Genomic DNA, 21,475 nt, shown 5'->3' with positions numbered 1-21,475 from the left:
ATCAAGTCATATAGGCAGAAATAACCTCTCAGTAACTGTATATGTCCTTCAATCACTTTTTGGCAGGTGAAAAGGCCCATTTTGTGTTGTAATGGTCCTTCAAAAGAATTTCAAGCTGTCCTGTGAGCTCAGATCTTTATATTATGAAGCTCAAGAATGAGATCAAGTCATATTTAGGCAGAAATAACCTCTCAGTAACTGTATTTGGCCTTCAATCAGCTTTTGGCAGGTGAAAAGTGTTCTATTTATAGGCTTATGTAACCCTCCCGAATCATGTCTTTCATAGTATTGTCTCCAAATATTAGGCATAAACAAGAATATTAGATATACAAGACACATCCAAACATGGGAAGCAGATGTAGAGCCCAGATCAGATAAAAGATGATGCAGAGTCACGAGGATACTTGCAAAAGTGATCATTTCTTTATTGAAAATCCACACCTATAAATCACATTCATTACAGTCTAATTCATAAAACAGGGCTAAACAAAGGCATCAGACATATACCCAGCACAGAGACATGCCTATCACGTAATTGTCAGGGCTGATTTCGCTACAAACTACACTTCTTTAGGCCACAGTTGTGATAATTACGTAACAACAAACGTTAAACGTTCTAAGACACATACCTTTGCTATAATTTCGGACGTACAGTTGTGTGTATCCGCATATTATGACCGTTTAATCCAGAGAAAACCAGACGTTTAAACGCTACCGCTCAACGGGCTGCTGTGCGCGCTCCCGCGACCGGAAATCAAATTCTGGCAGACGATCACTTTTTGGCACGACACCGGGGCTGCGTTTCAATAACGGTTTGAGTCGCCCTCGCTCACTTGCCCTAAGCCCTTGCTATGACGTCACACGGAGGCCACTTGGAGGGCGGAGGGAAAGAGGGCGGAGGGGGAGTGAAAGAGGTAAATGGAACACACCTGCCCTCGTTCACTAACAGCCCAGATAATCATGGATCAACCACACGTTGTTGGAATAGCGCTATACTGCCTATTCCAAATTACACAGAATATGCGGAGACTCATTTCATTGAGACGAAGACGTATTCTACGCTTGATGGCAATACATCGGCTTATATACTTACACTTGTAAACGGTGGGCTCTGCCATAACTCCGCAACAGACAGTCTAATTGCACAATTTAAGAAAATGAATTAAATTGAATTCTACTTTCTTCTTCTTCCTTGGTGGTGAATAGACAGCAGACAATGGTGTTTGAGGTTCATTATCGCCACCGCATGGACATATTTTTCGTGCACCACTGCAATGCATTGTGGGTGATATACAGCTCTGAAGTGGCCATCGTTGTTCACTCGATCACTCAGCCCTCAAGGGTCGATCTCACGGAGTTCACTTCAGCTGTTCAGGGAAATGGAACAGCCCTTAAGATGGCGGCGGGGATTCCCCCGAGGGCAAGTGCTGAGGGCAAGTGAGCGAGGGCGACTCAAACTGTTATTGAAACGCAGCCCGGCAGTCCTAAACGGCTGCGAACGACCCCCTCCCTCCCAAGAGTGCCGAACCGCAGCAGTCAGATGCTCTTCCCGTGCCCCGTCTGCTCTGTCCTTTGTCACCTTCCAGACGACCTCCCCCCCCGCAATCACACACACACACACGCACACACACACACACACACACACACACACACACACACACACACACACACACACACACACGCACACACACGCACACACACCTGTACTCAATTCCCTTGATACACAGGTGATGCTAATTACGTCACCGATTGTGTCCCCCAGCATATTCACATCACAGGCCTATCATTAGAGCCGCTAGTTAAGTCAATTCAATGTGTGGGAAACACTGAATAGGTATCATGACTAATACCATTACTAACACTAGTACCATTTAAAAAAAAAAAGGCTCGGCCCAAAATCGCCATCGGCCCTTCGGGCAAATGCCCGATATGCCCGATGGCCAGTCCAGCCTTGGAACTCGCACAATTCACCGGTGACGCCGGCTGAGCGACTAGCGGTCACCATTCGCTTCCTCGCGTCAGCGATCAGTCATTTTTAAAACGTTTTTTAATTTGTGTACGTTATTCACGGCACTTTCTGTGTACAATGCCCGACACTGCCCCCACGATTTCTGTTGGAACTGCAACGTTTGGTCCGCAAGCTTGCCAGATACGGACAGAAATACGGACGAAATGTACGCAGAGAACGGACAGAAGGCTCCGTCCGTATCCGTATGCGTGTCTAGCGTAGAGCATAAATGAGCCTTAATGACTGAGTTGCAGGGTGAAACTAAGAATAGCGTCTGTTAATATCTCATATCTGTGAGGTCATTTATCCCATTATTCAACTTTTCCTTTTACTAAGGAGTCCAAATTCTTAGGAAGAACACTCTCGCCTTTATCGCCAAACGTGCTAGATGAGCTGTTAATCATATTTCCAGTTATATTTCTGGCATTGTATTGGTGTTTTGTTTATTACATCTGTTATTGTTTTATTCACTTTTGTTAAATCCCTAGTTAATCAATAAATTCCCCTAAAGCATAAAGTCGTTGTCAGTGGATATTTCTTCTGTGCAGAATACAAAGATCCCTATTTTTCAAGAACTTATGATCTAAGGAAATGATACTGATTTATTAAATGATATTGATTAATTGTTAATTAATTAATAAGTGGTCATTGGAGTCATTAACGTGAATTCTATAAAGTTCTGTCTGACCAACAGATGGTGCCCCTTTTACTAGAGCAGGTATTAAAAGTGTATATTAATACACATTGATATACATATTTTAATATCGTCCTTAGTTTCCTTACATACACAGTTTACGTAAATACCATTAGGTATTAACCTTGTTTTCCTACAGCAGTATAACAAACCTATCGATTGTAGCTATAACATCTTGCGGTATGTTATCTGGGGCAAAAGATACTTTTAACAGGGCATTTGTAAGTTCTGGAAAGACAGTCTTTACAGCCCATGCAGTCTTCTTCCCATGGCCAGCAAAGCTGGATACAGTGTCACAGCCAGTCAGTGCATGGAACACTGGAAGTGCTTATGACTTCTCAGGCCCCAGTCCTGCTGCAAGGTATCGAAAACCTTTTCCAGTTCCAAATGCCAACCATAGCTCATCTTCTGGCTGGAGACCCTGAGCAACTGCCACAGCCAGTACCACAACATCAGTATCAACAGTTTGTATCATGATTTTCTGATGGCCATTTCTCTAACCCTAACTGATATCCAAATAAGATAATGCAATTGTATTGAAAGCACTGTTCTCCTAGGCGACCAGGCATGCCCGCCATCTTGAACATTTTTGGTAGTTGGCTGCCATCTTTGCCACCATATTGAAAAAGGAGTAATTCAAATGAAAGTTCCCAAGTGCTATGCTTAGTAGATAAATCCAACATAAAGTAATATATATAATAACAGTCTTGATCCCTCTACATGTTCCCCATTTCTCTGGCTATAATTTTACCAAATTTCATGTTTCTATTAGCTATTATCCATTGTTAATGTGAAATTTAATCTCAAAACAGGCGGTCACTGGTGGCCATCTTGAAAATGCCATATTGAAAACTTGTCATGCCTCCACATCGAATTTTGTTCTAAGTGTACTAAATTTCACGCTTTTATCATGAAATGCACAATCTAGTTTCTAGCTAAGCTGCCCCACTACATTTCCTTTTGTAGTATGTCCATGACCGTTAAACAGTTCAGTGTTAATCTCTACTTCTATTCTGTTTCATGAATGAGACAATGATAAACAATATTTTACCATCTTCTCCAGCTGTTTACTTTAAGTTTAATCGTTTTCTAATACAGAACAAACAGAGTGACGCAGCCGCTACTACAATCTATGTCGATTTCAAACTTAATATTTGTTAAAGCCTGAAAGGAAGGAGGTCAGAATGTGAGGAACTATAGCTGTAGGAAAATGAAACATTGAGTTGTGTTATTCATGAACACAGATGAGCATTCTTGTCACACCTCTTCTAGTGTGACTGGCTCATGTGTTCTTCAGCTAGTCTTTGAATCTTTAGAAAATAAATATGCTCTGTCAGGGTCTATGGAAGGCGATGGGGGGCGATCCCACCCCGGTGGGACTGCAGAGGTTGGAGTCATAGGAGCTGGGCGTCATCCCCACAATTCCATCAGTCTGGGCCGTCTCCGCACACAGGAAGTCATCATCGTCCTCCCTGGAGCCCTGACGGACACAGAATGAACCACGAGCACAGAAAACCACACCCATGATGAGTCCCATTCATGATAGAACAACATACACTCAACCTGGATATTCTCTCATATTGCATATTGCATTTCATAGATTTCATATCTTTACTACAACGTGAAAGTGCCACTTTACCATGTCAATGTCTCTTTTAAATCACATCTTAAAACCTGTTTATACGGACTGGCTTTTATGTGACGTCATCTTTTTACTGCTATTTTTATATATTTATTACCTTACTTTTGGTGATAATGCAGTTTTTCTATTTGCATTCATTACAGTGATTTGATTATATTGATTTATCTATAGCACTGTGTTTTCAACATTTAAATCTCACCTTAGGTTTGACTTGCTTTTGTTTCACCTCACCTTCTGTGGTTATAGTGTACATGAACCCAGTTCTTAAGGGTGATATACACATAAAGTTTACTATTATCATGATTATTAATGTGGTTAATAATAATAATAACAAAATGAGGTGGAGGTGGTACCATCCTGACGTATACTCATGTGTACTCTGGCAACATGGATAGTCAGTGGTGTGTATATGTGTGTATAAAGTTTTTCAGGGAAGTCCAGGGACACAGGCTGTGTTGTGATATTAGGTGAAAGAACTACAATAAAACTGAATGTGAATTTCTGGATATTAACTCTTCATTTCCATTTTACTATGAGTAATAATAATATTTGTTCTGTGTACTGAAGTAGCATATCATATAACATGGCTGAGTTATGTTTTATACATGAAACAGATTGTTATTTACACAGAGGTAGATCTTCTGTTTGTGAAGGACTTCCACACTGTTTGAGTGCTGCTTAACATCGCTAACCTTCTGTCAGCTCACCTGCTGTCCTGGTTTGGTGGGCAGCAGCTCAGTGTCCCATAGTTCCTCCCAGACCTGGTACAGAGGCTCAATCAGCTGTCCAGACCTACACATACACACACGCATACACACACACACACGCACATACATACACACACACACACACACACGCACACACACACACACGCACGCACACACGCACGCACACACACACGCACGCACACACACACGCACGCACACACGCACACACACGCACACACACGCACGCACACACACACGCACACACACACACGTATACACACACACACACACACACACGTATACACACACACGTATACACACACACACACACACACACACGTATACACACTATGAAGGTAAATCGATGTCAAAACACTTAGAAAGATGCGCAGCAGCGTGTGTGTGAACGCATGGTTATTTGTTATGCGTGCGTGCGTGCGTGCGTGCGTGCGTTGTCGTGCGCAGGTTGTATGTCACGCGTAACAAGAAGCTGCGTACATATGAAGCAGCGTGCGCACGTCTGTCTGTCACTGTTTGACAAATGTTGTTACGCGTTCACACGCACGTGCGGTCGCAGATTCTGATGCTGCGCGGCCGGAATTGATCTGCTGTGCGCAACTACTCCGCGTAACTTGAACGCGTAATGTAGTTGGCCTGTTTATTTCAGTCAACCAGGGGAGGCAACTACATTACACGCTTATGTTACGCGGAGTAGGTGCGCACAGCAGATCAATTCCGGCCGCGCAGCATCAGAATCTGCGACCGCACGTGCGTGTGAACGCGTAACAACATTTGTCAAACAGTGACAGACAGACGTGCGCACGCTGCTTCATATGTACGCCGCTTCTTGTTACGCGTGACAGAGTCTGCGCACGTCGTTTCCGCGTACATGTGAGCGCCTGACAAAAATGTTCAATTATCTTCATGCGAGCGTTAATGCGTGCGTTCGCTAAAAAACGCATGAATGTTACGCGTAGTTACTCCGCGTAATGTGATCACAGGCGTGCAGCAGCCATCACGCGTGAACGTGCGCGTGAACGCGTGACCATTATAAGTCAATGAGGAAACTACATTACACGTCAGGCGCTGTGTGCTGCACAGGCGTCAAAGCACGCGGGTGTGACGCGTTCAGTTGATAGTTGCGCAAGTAATATGAAACGATTCTGACGCCATATACACACACGCATGCGCACGCACGCACACACACACGCATGCACACACACACGCATTATTTGTGGATTCTGTAATACTCATGGGTTAATATGACAGAAAAGAGAAAAAAGGACATGTGCTGTACTAGCTAGGACTAAAACTGTGGGATATAGTTACAATTGGATGTCAAATATTAGCCCTTTAAACATTAGTATTTTCCACTGACACCTTAAGTTTTTCCTTCAGTCCTCATACAAAAGCAGCACCAGTTTCCAATCTAGCTGGGTTTCTTCAGAGGTTAAGGTGAAGGCTGCATGCTTGCCTTTTCAGCATACCACTGACACCATTACAACATGCACCACGACTACAGAATCCACTTCAAACCCTACAGAACATCCATCCATCCATTGTCTACCGCTTATCCTGTATTCAGGGTCACGGGGGGGGCTGGAGCCAGGGTACAACCTGGACAGGTCGCCAGTCTATCACAGGGCCGACATGTAGAGACAAACAACCATTCACACTCACATTCACACCTACGGGCAATTTAGAGTCACCAATTAACCTATCCCCATCCTGCATGTCTTTGGACTGTGGGAGGACCCTACAGAACATCATTCAGCCAAATCTGCAGTCAGACGACGGAGATGAACAGCAGTGCACCTCTTGAGAAGGTAGGGGTCGAAGGGGAAGAAGCTGTCTAAAGGGTTGGTGTTGGTCGTCACACTGTCGCCCCCTGCAGAGCTGCGGACCACCGGCAACACATGGCGATTGTTCCTTTCTATGACGTTGTAGCAGAACACCACCTGATACTTCCTGAAAGAACAAAACAACAGCTGCTGTCAGGGAAACCGGGGGCAGGGGGGGACTCTTTGTTGAGTTTATTTGTATTCAACGACTCGATCAACGACTGAGAGGCAATAAAGTTTAAGCAACAAGGATGGTATTTCCATTTGATGCCTATACTTCTACTACATTAAAATACAATTCATTAGTTACTATTCAGTAATCTATTTAAAAAAAATTATTTCCACGTTTGTGAACACCGTTACCTACAGTCTGCTCTCCAAGTGCCTTTCCAGTTCGTTCATTTTACGTTACTTGTTCCTAAGAGCAGAAAAAACAAACACACAACTCTGTGTGGATTTGTTTCTTTTTTTCTGAAAGCCTACACTTATTTTTAGATGCTAATAATTCAAGCTTTAATTCTATCCCACTAAGTTGCAGTCGTGCGTTTAACCAGCAGACTTCTCCATGTTGGGCAGTCAGGATAAACAGGCTACCTGGTAGTCGGTAGTGTACTGCAGGTGTTTATGAGGAGGAGGTCTGGATACGATGCTGAAGCAGCTCTTCCCTCCACACTAAGGGCCCACGCACACTGCTCCAAGCCCAACTGGGCGTCGACCCAGAATCCATCTGTGTCCTACACATTCACACCAGTATTTCAGTCATAAACTGTCTTGATGGCGAGCAATGAGAGTGGAGCACTGAGCGCTAATGAGAGGGACGATGACAGCCGACGTCATGTCCATGTTGTTTGCATGTGTTCTTCTAACTTAGAACATTGTTTTCTGTGGCATTTAATTTGGGTGCAATAAATCATTTAAATCTCTGCCATACTTGCTGCTCACACTATTGTGTGATATCTTCCACCACTGCAGGAGGGACAGATGAATAATACATTCCCAGGTGTCATTACCATCTGGTTGTTAATATGAATGACTACTATGTGAAATGTCAGTGTGGAGGACTGGAGGATAGGATGGTTACCTGGTGATGGCAGCAAACATGCTGGTGACAGACGGCAAGCAGACTTTGAGGGGGTTCAGCTGACACATCACCACCCGCTCCAGGTTCAGACTCTGCAGGTACTCCAGCCCTGACACACACACACACACACACACACACACACACACACACACACACACACACACACACACACACACACACACACACACACACACACACACACACACACACACACACACACACACACACACACACACACACACACACACACACACACACACACACACTCTGAGTACTTGGTCTCATGTTATTACTTCATGTCAATTGGAAACATTGGCTACTGTTATGGTAACTTGTGATTTTCTGTTGCTTTAAAATGTATACACTAAATTAAATGGCTTGCTAAAACATATTCAATACATTTATTTGATTTAATTTGTGATATTAAACAAGCAAATGCACTTCAAAAAATCAAAGCACTTGATAAACCATGGAAAGTACCCAAAGCGAACCTACCCCGGACCTTTAGGTTTTATGGGGGTCTAAAAACCCTCTCGGGGAGAGGTGACTCTTTTGGAACCCCATATTTTGGACCCCAAAAATGACCATGTGGGCACTTGATGATCCTAATGGGATTTATACCAGATAAAGATACATATTTGTTCTTTCTTTTAATGAAATGACTATGAAGCTCCTTAATATGAATTTTATTCTTCATAATGCACCATTTTGGACATTTTCTCCAGAAGTCTGGAATGTAGATCAGGGAGAATTTAGTGATGATAAAGCATGAAAATAGTGGAAATAACTTAGTATTATGCTCAGTGATGGCAAACAATTAAATATTTAGACTGCTGGCCATTTATTTCCTGAAAATCACAAATTAACCCCTTATCCCGATGAAAGAGACCCGCCTGCGACAAGTGACTTGCAGCACGAGCAAGTCTGCAGGCCACTGATGCAAACCATATTCTGACAACAATGGAGATGTTTCAATGGGCAAAATAAAACATTAAGAACATTACATTCTTCTTTGTTAGTGCAGAAGATATTAAAAAACACGAGGAAACGGACGAATAGGAGAGACGTTACGCCTCGGCCAAAACGATCAGTGGAACACAATTGCATCATTGCTTTATACCAATTTCCAAAAATAAGATACAGATGAAAAGAATATCACAGCATACACTATTCACAGATGTCGATGCAGGACAACAATCGGATTCAGAACACTTGGATACAGAACACCCGGAGGCAGAACACTCGCAGACAGATCAGCCACAAAACTCCAATTTCCAGCCAGGAAAATATATTGCCTGTATATATGATGATGATGACTGGTTCATTGGAAACATTGTTGAACGTCCATCTGAACATGGTGACGTTTTTGTGGAATTCATCTATGGACGTAGTGCTCACCAATACAAACTTGACCAAAAGGACCATGACAAAATTATGTCACTGCTTCCACAATTTCTTGGATAATAGTTAAAGACACTATTATCTATTATCCAAGAAATTGTAAATTGAAATCCAAGTTTGTTGCAGGACCTTTAAGGTGGACCTGCACTGAGTGACAAGCTGCTTCTCTGAGTCGCTTAGCTTTTTTTTATCTTTAATTATCTCTACTGCAAACCCTGCTCTGGTTGTATCAGGAAAACACGAAGTTGAATGTTTTAAAGTTATTAACAAAGTTATTGTTAGAGCACTAAGTGGTATAATTAAGTACTCATATGAGTACTGAAGTGTAGGTATGTGTTTAAGTGGCATTGGTGCATCCCTTAGTTAGGCTTCACATTCAGGTGCATATACCCCTTTTGTCATTTCTCTTTCCGTTCCCACAAAAATATACAGAGAATATGGGAATTTTTCATATATTTTTACGAATGGTAAATTAATCACAGGATAGCTGTGATTAATCACCATTCACCACCATTCATTCTGATTAAAATGTGTAATCGTTTGACAGCCTTATTAAACATACATGTTCATTAATGGCCATTGTCATTGTCCGTGGATATTTCTTCTGAGCAGAAAAGAAGGATCAGTGTATCGAGACAACTTAACTTATGAGATTGATTCACAAGTTACTGATAGTAATTGGTTACTGACCAACAATATACACACTATATAGCCAAAAGTATTCACTCACCCATCCAAATAATTGAAATCAGGTGTTCCAATCACGTCCATGACCACAGGCGTATAAAATCAAGCACCGAGGCATGAAGAATGTTTCTACAAACATGTGTGAAAGAATGGGTCGCTCTCAGGAGCTCAGTGAATTCCAGCGTGGTGCTGTGATAGGATGCCACCTGTGCAACAAGTCCAATCCTGAAATGTCCTCACTCCTAAATATTCAACAGCCAACTGTCAGTGGGATTAGAACAAAGTGGAAGTGATTGGGAACGACAGCAACTCAGCCAAGAAGTGGTAGACCACGTAAAATGATGGAGCGGGGTCAGCGGATGCTGAGGCACATAGTGCACAGAGGTCACCAACTTTCGGCAGAGTCAATCACTACAGACCTCCAAACTTCATGTGGCCTTCAGATTAACTCAAGAACAGAGTAGAGAGCTTCATGGAATGGGTTTCCATGGCGATCAGCTGCATCCAAGGTGTTAAGCACACCACCACTGGACTTTAGAGCAGTGGAGATGTTCTCTGGAGTGACCAATCACGCTTCTCCATCTGGCAATCTGATAGACGAGTCTGGGTTTGGCGGTTGCCAGGACAACGGTATTTGTCTGACTGCATTGTGCTACATGTAAAGTTTGGTGTAGGAGGATTATGGTGTGGGGTTGTTTTTCAGGAGCTGGGTTTGGCCCCTTAGTTCCAGTGAAAGGAATGAAGGAATGCTTCAGCATACCAAGAGATGTTGGACAATTCCATGCTCCCAACTTTGTGGAACAGTTTGGGCCCCTTCCTGTTCCAACATGTCCATAAAGACATGGAGGAGAGGGTTTGGTGTGGATGAACTTGACTGGCCTGCACAGAGTCCTGACCTCAACCTGATAGAACACCTTTGGGATGAATTAGAGTGGAGACTGAGAGCCAGGCCTTCCCTCCAACATCAGTGTGTGACCTCACAAATACACTTCTGGAAGAATGGTCAAAAAGTCCCATAAACACACTCCTAAACCTTGTGGAAAGCCTTCCAGAAGAGTTGAAGCTGTTATAGCTGCAAAGGGTGGGCCGACGTCATATTAAACCCTATGGATTAAGAATCGATGTCACTTAAGTTCATATGCCAGTCAAGGTAGGTGAGCCAATACTTTTGGCAATGTAGTGTATGTCTACGGAGTTATTAAATATGTATCTGTAATATCCTCTTAATTGAGGTGATGCCCTAATAATAACGAGTCCAAATATGAATATCAAAGATATGAATAAAGCCTTACACCGGGATCAGGGATCTGGTGTGGTACCTTTCTTCATGTTGCCCTCCAGCATGGCTCTGTGTCTGAAGACCAGTGTGTAGAAGATGGCCTGGCAGGCGGTGTAGAAAGGCCCGTGCAGGCTGATGTCACAGCAGGCCTGTCTGCCACTGCTGTCCTGGCTATCGATGTAGCGGTGGATCCAGGGGAGCAGCAGGTCCAGGCAGGCCCGCACAGTGCTGCATGGAGGGAGAGCGAGAACGATGAGCAAGTCAGCAAAATAAAAACGGCACACTTTGACCCGTGTTTTCCTCAGCAGAGTGAACTCACGCGATGGGGATGAACTTGGCTCGAGCCAGGAAGCTGCCCAGGTATCCAGCGGCTGCCTGGCGGAGCACAGCAGGCTGAGAGGGACTCTGCAGGATCCTCCACAGGTGATCCAAGAAGGCCTCAGCCAAAGCCTGGAACGAAGACATGACAATACATGGAATCCAGAAAAAAAAGCATCAGTGAAAGAGCAGAAGGCAAGTTTCTATGTGATCCCATGTAATATACAGTCAATGTGTGAGGATTTATGGTGAGTTCACAGCAAATGTGAAACGATTGTAGGCCTTGTGCTAGTGGTCATTCATCTCTGTATGCTGTGGGGAAAAAACATGACGCTACACACAAACAGACCCGCTAAATGTCGACCAAGGAACATATTTAGCCGCACTTCACTGATTTTTGGTCGCATGTGTGCCCTAAATGGTCACTCTGGAGCCCTGACTTCCTCAAAAACACTCCGTGTGGAACAATGATCCCTACTGAGCAGCCGCATAATGTAGAGATAGGAATTTAACGAAGCTTCGAGGCAGAGTTTTTGCCTCGTTTTTTTTTTGCCTTTTGTTTTTGCCATTTTTGTTTGTAATCGAGGTACTCAAGTAACTCGAGTAACTCGTGGAATCGTTTCAGCCCTAACTGCAGCACTGTCCTTTTACACAAGCAAACAACAATGGAAGGTGAACCGAGAGTTGAGTTTTCTTTTACCCACCTGGACTCTTTAAAGCGTAAGTGAATCATATACAGCTTTCTCTCTGCTTGGGCTCAACGTTCTGAGCTCTTTCCATCCCCCTCCATCAACTCCTGAATTAAATGTCTTTTACGCTGCTAAATGCTCCAACTGTATCTGTTTGTGTGGTCACCTGACCTCAGTGAGGGCTAAATGCTACATCTTGCTTTTTCCCATCACTAGTCGTACTTATTTCTAATGCACATGGTGTATGAAGTACTGACCACTCTGAAGCTGCAGAGGTAAAAGAGAGTGTACTGGACATGAGAGGAGGCGTGCGTGGGCAGAATGAGCTTGTCGAACACACTCAGCAGATCTCTGTACAGATCCTTCGTCCTTTCCACGTGAAGAGAGCCTGAGAGACACACACATCAAAGACGTCGTCACACTTTACAGCCAAAAATACACACAAATTAAAAAATATGTTTCAAATATATTTCAGTCAGTCGGAGTGTTATGCAGCTACCGTTGGTGTGGCAGACGTCCTTGATATAAGCTATCAGAACAACCATGAGAGTGTCCAGTCTAGACGCCACCGGGTGGGCCATCGCAGTCATCCTGGAGGGCTGATCAGCTGACATGTCCTCATCCTGACAGACAGACAGTCAGGTTACGGTTATAGAAACATACCACAGCTTTTCTACATTGTGAAGTCACTTTTATTCCCATTCGTACTATTAATTGTTATATATTTAGGAAAGTACCGATCCGCCTGGACAACTACGCATCATCTCAAGCTTAATCTGCATAAAACCGAACTCCTCAGCCCGCATCCAATTCAAGACGATGGTACTGGCCTTCAAGGCCATCAGTGGAACTACACCCATTTACAGTGGTGTGAAAAAGTATTTGCCCCCTTCCTGCTTTTTTCTTTTTTTGCATGTTTGTCACACTTAAATGTTTCAGATCACCAAACAAATTTTAATATAAGGCAAGGATAACTCAAGTAAACACAAAATGCAGTTTTTAAATGAAGGTTTGTATTATAAAGGGAGAAAAAAATCCAAACCTTCATGGCCCTGTGTGAAAAAGTATTTGCCCCTCCAGTTAAAACATAACTTAACTAAGGTTTATCACACCTGAGTTCAATTTCTCTAGCCACCCCCAGGCCTGATTACTGCCACACCAGTTCCCAATCAAGAATTCACTTAAATAGGACCTGCCTGACAAAGTGAAGCTCCTCAAAAGCAAGACATCATGGTGAAAACCAAAGAAATTCAGGAACAAATGAGAAAGAAAGCAATTGAGATCTATCAGTCTGGAAAAGGTTATAAAGCCATTTCTAAAGCTTTGAGACTCAAGAGAACCACAGTGAGAGCCATAATCCACAAATGGCGAATACATTACACCGTGATGAGCCTTCCCAGGAGTGGCCGGCCAACCAAAATGACGCCAAGAGTGCAGCGACGACTCATCCAAGAGGTGACAAAAGACCCCAGAACAACATCAAAAGAACTGCAGGACTCACTTGCATCAATTAAGGTCAATGTTCATGACTCTACCATAAGAAAGACACTGGGCAAAAATGGCCTACATGGCCGAGACGGAAACCACTGCTGAGCCAAAAAAATATTAAAGCTCATCTAATGTTTGCCAGGAAACATCTTGATGATCCCCAACACTTTTGAGAGAATAATTTGTGGACTGACGAGACAAAAGTTGAACTTTATGGAAGGTGTGTGTCCCAATACATCTGGCGTAAAAGTAACACCGCTTTTCAGAAAAAGAACATCATACCAACAGTAAAATATGGTGGTGGTAGTGTGATGGTCTGGGGCTGTTTTGCTGCTTCAGGGCCTGGAAGACTTGCTGTGATAAATGGAGCCATGAATTCTGCTGTCTACCAACAAATCCTGAAGGAGAATGTCTGTCCATCTGTTCGAGACCTCAAGCTGAAGCGAACTTGGGTTCTGCAGCTGGATAATGATCCAAAACACACCAGCAAGTCCACCTCTGAATGGCTAAAGAAGAACAAAATTAAGACTTTGGAGTGGCCTAGTCAAAGTCCTGACCTGAATCCTATTGAGATGCTGTGGCATGACCTCAAAAAGGAGGTTCATGCTCGAAAACCCTCCAATAAGGTGGAATTACAACGACTGTGCAAAGACGAGTGGGCCAAAATTCCTCCACAGCGCTGTCAAAGACTCATTGCAAGTTATCGCAAACGCTTGATGGCTGTTGCTGCTGTTAAGGGTGGCCCAACCAGTTATTAGGTTTAGGGGGCAAATACTTTTTCACATAGGGCAATGTACATTTGGATTTTCTTTTCCCCTTAATAAAAGAAAACTTCATTTAAAAACTGCATTTTGTGTTTACTTGAGTTATCCTTGCCTTATATTAAAATTTGTTTGATGATCTGAAAAATTTAAGTGTGACAAACATGCAAAAAAAGAAGAAAGCAGGAAGGGGGCAAATACTTTTTCACACCACTGTACCTTCAAACGCGGGTCAAACCACACGCCCCGAAGCGAGCACTTCGCTCCTCTACTTCAGCTGGCCGGCTGGCACCACCATCGCTGAAATCAAACAAATGTTGCTCAGCAAAGTCCAGACTCTTCTCTGTTCTGGTCCTCAGTGGTGGAACGAACTCCCGACCAATGTCAGGCCAGCAGAGTCACTTGCCATCTTCCGAAAAAGGCTCAAGCTTCACCTGTTCAGACTTCACCTCGACTCTGCATAGCATGACCCTCTAACAGCCCCCCCCCCCCCAAAAAAAAAGCACTTACCTATAGCACTTTGATCATAGCACTGTTGTCGATAGAGGGACAGTGTGTAACATTTTAAGTAATTTATTATCTAATATCAATATCTTCATTCATAAATAGGTCCTCATAAGTGTATAATAACCTTTGCCAGTAATCTGATTTCTCCTCGTAAACAAAGAATGTCTTCTCTGTGTTTCCATTGGACGGTAAGTCCTCCGGAGGCTTCCATGGCGTTCCTCCATGTTGAAGACTAGAACCTCCGAGGAGGGACATGAACCTAAATGTGATGTTGTTCAGAGCCAGCGTGAATGAAAGTAGATCACATCAGCGAGAGCGACTTCTACTGAGCTTTTCATCCCCCCGTGGTGGACGTCCCGGACACGACCTTTGACCTTTTACAGTCAGTGTTGTAGAGCAATATGAGCACTTTAGTCACATTCCTTTGTGTGTCTAGTTGTTAGCTGATGCTAAAGGCTACGACATCGTAATGGAAGGCTACCAGAAATAAACCAACATAAATGACTATCTTGCTGGAGGTGTAATGACTTCTACAGGCTCACATGTTTGTTTGAAATATCAACCTCATCACCTGAAAGAATACTGGTCAAGTGGTGTTGGACGACATATTGTCAGAGCTTCTTGGTTCATAACGGCTACCGGAGTTACAACAAAGCAATGCACTAGAGAGCACTATTTATCTGAATGCAAAATACAACTTCACCACTAGATGGGAGTCATTCCTACACACTGACTCTTTAAGGTATGTTTGCTGAACAGCTACTACTTTCTCTTGTCTCTATTTTTTAGCTCTTACTTTATCGGCAATGATATGTTGTGGTTTCTTTCTTTTGACAAATGTACTTATTGTAAGTCGCTTTGGACGAAAGTGTCTGCTAAATGCCTTTAATGTAATGTAAATGATACCAGTATCAGGTAGGCCCCTTGGTTACTCAATCAACCAAAAGAGCTAATTTAATTGATAATTTGGTTCAATTCCACAAAACACCCCAAGAAATGATTCCTGCCAGACCTGTTCAATCTGAACACTTAAATACAACCTGTCCAGCAATGTGAAGCTAAAAGGTTTCAAACAGCAAAACTGCTCACTGCTCGCTGGACCAAACGCTGAACATGAAGAACTAAAGCCCTCCCCCAGACCAGTGTTACCATGTCAAAGAGTCCTTCCTCGTCCCGCTGATTCTGCGTCACATTCTCCTCAGCTTCCTCAATGCCTGACCGGGACGCATTCACCTGAAATACAAATCACATATTGTTAAACACAGCAGGAGATGTTTCTAGTGATTAAATAACATGAAAGAATCAACATAGCTGCTGAAATAGTACATTTAAAAAAACACACACAACCTAAAGCTCTGTGAAGACCTGACTGCAGTCAAACATGGATCCATCTCTTACTATATTATACTATACTATATAAAGCACTTACATCCAGTTTGAGCATCTTTCCGATGATCACCTCCAGCACGTCTCGTCTAATGGACGGTATGTATGTCGTCACCCTCAGGAGGTTGTGGACGTAACACTCCTGTAAGAGAGCAACACATGATCCATCAACACAAGCAGTCTGTCTGCTGCTGGGATAACTGTGCTACTAGGCTCGGGTGGTATCTGCTTCTCGTCGGTATATAGACATAAGGAGAAGAATGTGATTGTAGCATGATATTAAAGTGATGGTTCGGAGTGAAATGCACCCTAGGTAATTTCCACCATGACATCCAGCCAAATACCCCCTCGGAAGCATTTTTAGCGATGGTCAGCATTGGTCAAGATAGCCGCTATCAGCCGAATGGCTTAGTACTAGCGCTATGGTACTGGGGGTATATCTCCTAAATTACCCCACTTTAAAATCGAAACAACAAATATGTCCAAACGATTGAAATGTGTTCAGGAAGCAATCTTATAACATATCTGTATAAGGCCATGTTTATTTATGCAAATCCACAAATGACCCTCAAAAGTGTCCTGATGATGTGAAGGAGAATTTGGCGTCTCTTACCAGCGTGGTGGAGGATTTCTGCACGAAGGGGAAGTTCTCCTGCAGAATGGGCATCAGAAAGCGACTGGTCCTGAAAGAAGAGGACAAAACGTTAGCAGCACAATACTGAAAACCAGGCAGGAAACTGGCAGTAGTCAGTCAAAGGAAACACAAAGTGTTTATTGGTTTCCAGTAATACTGTATATTTAATAACAATTGATGTGTGTGTTGTAAATAGATGTATTGATCCTAGAGCTGTGTATACTATATGGATATGAGTGAAAGGATAGCTAATGGATTTATTTGGATCCCTGTTAGCTGCCCCAACTACTCTTCCTGGTAGCGTGACAACAAATAACTCAAATCTATACAAGCAGAACCTTTATCCAGGCAATAACGACAGGTGCAATTTGATGGTTTAGCCACTAAAAAGAGGCCTTAAATCTTTAATTGGATTGTTAAAAGTCTACCAACCAGCCTCTCTGTCACCTTCAGTGGGACAGACTAGAACTCATACAGCAGAAATAGATTTCTATATGACATAATAGATATAACATTTGTCATATAAAGACGAGATGAAGAAGAAGCAACTTACGATGGAACGTATCTGGTGATGAGCTGCAGCGCCTGGTGACACTGATCAAACTTTCTGGGGAGGTCTGAACAAATGAAACCGTAGAGAAACATTCATCATTTAATAATTTGTATTTAAGCAGAGAGTCATGGTTGCTCTGTCTCCTAACCTGTTTGGTTTGGATCAAATCAGCTCAGGTCTGTTTTCCTGGTTAGTGCCAGGATGCTGACCAACAAGCAAACCGAGACCAGCTGAAACGGTGGCTCTCGGTCCACTTCCAAGTGGATTCTGAGTCGTGTACTATGAAGAGATCTCAACATCCCCAGGTACCTTCAGGTTATTTGTCTGAACTAACTCCTACAAGTGTGATCACTAAACGATCATACGACACTGGTCATTAATCAGTCAATCAACCAGGTTTCTCAGTCTGACTGTGGGTGCGTTCACATAAAAGGGGTGGGGTTTAGAGTAGGGGTCGACCCATCTTGCTTCTTCAGGGCTGATACCGATTATTACTAATCTAGGAGACCGATAACCATTATGGATTGAAACAGTCTGCAGTAAAAAAAAAAAAGTGTTGTTTATTTGATCTAAAATGACTGTTCTGTTAGTGTTATTGTTCTGGGTGCACTTGTTATTAATGTCCGGCTGCTTCCAGTGGCCCGGGTGGAGCTAACCAGTTATATCAAGTCCAAGAGTCTCATTCCTGCATACGCATAATCAGGGCCTGTTCTAAGCATACGGCTTTAATGAGTCTAAAAGTTAACATGACAGTAACACTTGTTCAACAGAAGAGAATGGAAGAAGACGATGTCTGTTGCTTTTAACTTGTTACTAGCTGGACTTCTTCACTGGTTGTAGTTCTAATACAGTACTACAAAGATGCTTCTCCTGGGGGCTAAGCCCCCCTGTCTTTAAATCCTAGTGACGTCCCTGCACGGGACGTCTATTGCACTTCTGTCCATCCGAGTAGAGGATCCCTCGTCTGTTGCTCTCCCTAAGGTGTCGTCCATTCTTTTTCTCTGATAGAAGGGTGTTTTAGGGAGTTTTTGCTTAGTCGATGGAGGGTCCAGGACAGAGGATGTAGTACTCTGTACTCTGTAGAGTCCTCTGAGGCTAATTTCTGATCTGGGGCTTTTTTGAACCAAAGTAGGTTTCTAGTTTCTGACACGAACACTGTTGAAATTTTACTTGAAATAAGAGGAACAACCTACTTTCATCTTCATCATCCGAATCAGAGATATCAATGCCTCCTTCACTGATGGTCACTCTCTCTGGGAACAAAAACACACGTTATTTCTTAGTCACCATCAGTGACTTATTTCTTAAGTCACTGATGGTGGGATGGAGTCAACACTCACACCACACTGAAAACATAAAGTGGTCCGGCAACAGACTAGAAATTCTACTTCTACTACAACTACTACTTTGACACCACTGTGAGATCTTAAATTGGAAATTTGATTGTGATTTTTTTTAACCACCTGTAAAAGGAACCTACTGGGAGTGAAGTGGGACACCACCATCTTGATGCAGGCACACAGGTAGACGGTTTGGGCTGAGACCAGGTTACTGAGGAAGGTCATGTACTCCTCCACCACAGCCTGGCTCCGACCCACCCATGGAAGCCTCTGGAAAAACACAGAGAAGAGTTTCAGAGATAATCAATAATCAATAGAGTTGCTCATTCATTTTCTATTGACTGAACCGTTGACTAATAATTTCAGCTCTTAACGTGGTCTAGGTCCCCCATGCAATGCTAGCTTTTGGTTTGATGTTGCTAACAAAGCTAGCTTCATAATTCAAAGTTAACTGTACAGTTAAGTGTTAAAGTCATTAAAGTAGCTAATTGCATTAGTAGCGAGGCTCTGGTAGCGACCTGTCAATCAGCAGGTAAGCCCCACCCCCTAAAGCATCCCCTGCTTTCTGGTCTGTTGGACTCTAAATGGACCATAATGTACTAAATGAACATCATGCTGGATTGAAGAAGACTTGAAACTAGAGATTGAGACCATAAACTCATGTTTACAATGTTTACTGAGATAATACATCAAGAGAGAAGTAGGACCATTTTCTCACAGACTTCTATACAACCAGATTTCTTTTTACAACCAGAAAAGTCACACCCACATGGTTAGTAGAAAGAATGCAAGTTAAAGGCACTTTAGCGTGGGCTTCACTTTTCAGTACCAGAGGTTGCTGTCTGGTCAAACAGGGGCAGCCCGGAGGAATTACAAAAGGTAAACAAAGACAATGGCACATGGGTGTTCAGACTGACTGCTTTTACACAGAAACATTAACATAAAATGTTTTATATGGAAAATAAAACGCTTGAAATCAGAGGAATGGGTTACCATTTGAAGCACTTAGGTCTATCACACTCAACCATGTACCAGCTGATGTCAGTCAAGTCCCTGAGGCTGAGGGCTGAAGGCATTAGCAGGGACACTGGGACAGAAGGGCAGAAGTCTTTCCATACTCACCAGGATAGTATAGATGAGCTGTTCATGGTCCTTGCTAAGGTGGGTCACACAACTCCGAAACTCTTGTAGCCAGTTGATGATCTGAGCGTCCTGTCAGAGGAGAGAGCTCACTAAGGAAGCCACACCACAGATCCCAGGTCAGCTCAAATAAACACCGATGCTTTACTGTACCTTTATATCCGGATCAGCGAGCTGATGCTTCAACAGTTCATAGTCACTCGAGTCCCCCTTCGAACAAGAAGAGAAAATCAAATCCCTGTCAACATACGATTGGTATTCATCACCAACACCCCCTTCCAGAAATACCAAAGTGGCTAACATTACTCAGTACAGCTGTTTGTGGAGGGAAGTTAGCGGACACAAGTGGACTCACCTGCTTATGTTTAGCTAACGTTTCCGCAACACTGCCTCCAAATCTAACCGTCTTAGCTGGAGGAGTGTTCAAGAAGTCCCGACCGTCTACCTCCATGTTTCTCTCATGTACAAAACAGCAATACACTTTGCTAGCGTGTGTTGTTACGAGAGTTACCTAAAAGCTCGAGCCGAAGAGAAAAAACACGACCTGTCATTCTGGTTCGGTAACGCCGTAAGCGGTGGACTGTTTGAGGACAATGTTCATGGTTTTTATATAGTAACTACAGTGTTTGGAAAATATCTGCCGTCAATATACAAGCGCGTGTGTTCAAAGAGGAAGAGAACCAATTGTTTACGGAAGTGAATACGGGAGCATGGGTGCGGCACTCAAACTCTTCCGATACACTCGATTCCTAAGATGAGAAGTTCCGGACGGCAAGCCCCCTACTTCTCCTCCACAAAACGTAATGTAAACCTTCCAAAAGCTGTACATAGCTCCACATTAGAAATAGACCTAAAAAACGTTTCCTAGGTAGCAGGCAGGAACTTCTCTTTCTGACAAATGAAGCCAACGCTGAAGTGCATTCTCTATGCTGGCCAACAGGGGGCAACTCCTCTGGTTGCAAGTCAGATTGCATGATAGTCTATGAGAAAATGACCCGGATTTTTTAAATTTATGATTGAATCATATCTCTGAGTTATTAACATGTTGAGCCTCGGCTCTTTCACTTTGCTCAACAACTACTACATGGACCTCCCAAATGTCCCTACTTCTCTCTGCTGGCCACCAGGGGGCGACTCCTCTCTGATTGTATAAATGTCTATGAGAAGATGAGCCTATTTCTCTCTTGATGTATTATCTCAGTAAACATTGTAAACATGAGTTTATGGTCTCAATCTCTAGTTTCAAGTCTTCATCAATCCAGCATGATGTTCATTTAGTACTGGTCCATTTAGTCCAACACTACATGAGAGTCGAACCC

At 43.1% G+C, this 21,475-nt stretch overlaps 2 protein-coding genes across 3 annotated transcripts in view; one reads left to right on the top strand and one right to left on the bottom strand.

Moving 5' to 3' along the window:
- LOC311030465 (syntaxin-binding protein 4) overlaps positions 1-21,475 on the top strand; it is a gene marked incomplete at its 5' end in the record, with an annotated part of 313,894 nt that overhangs the window by 246,347 nt on the left and 46,072 nt on the right. The gene's annotated exons all lie outside the window — the stretch shown is intronic.
- Positions 2,751-20,837, bottom strand: rrn3 (RRN3 homolog, RNA polymerase I transcription factor). 2 transcript variants are annotated; one of them, XM_084036232.1, is made up of 17 exons: positions 20,512-20,837; positions 20,310-20,366; positions 20,139-20,228; positions 19,157-19,286; positions 18,870-18,929; positions 17,677-17,740; positions 17,103-17,172; positions 16,533-16,631; positions 16,253-16,336; positions 12,847-12,970; positions 12,605-12,735; positions 11,660-11,790; positions 11,381-11,568; positions 7,974-8,082; positions 6,867-7,019; positions 5,052-5,136; positions 2,751-4,182 (listed from the first exon to the last, which is right to left on the bottom strand). In XM_084036232.1, the coding sequence occupies exons 1-17, from the start codon at positions 20,605-20,607 to the stop codon at positions 4,036-4,038; spliced, it is 1,818 nt and encodes a 605-aa protein (XP_083892358.1). In that variant the 5' UTR covers positions 20,608-20,837; the 3' UTR covers positions 2,751-4,035. The 2 variants fall into 2 exon arrangements, with proteins under 2 accessions (XP_083892358.1, XP_083892359.1); XM_084036233.1 differs by having other exon boundaries at positions 4,055-4,182; positions 5,037-5,136.

The sequence above is a fragment of the Eutrigla gurnardus genome (genome assembly GCF_963514095.1).
Source record: "Eutrigla gurnardus genome assembly, chromosome: 20".
In the NCBI taxonomy this organism is placed as follows: Eukaryota; Metazoa; Chordata; class Actinopteri; order Perciformes; family Triglidae; genus Eutrigla; species Eutrigla gurnardus.
Note: the sequence above shows the minus strand (reverse complement) of the source record. Positions and strands in the feature narration are given on the sequence as shown.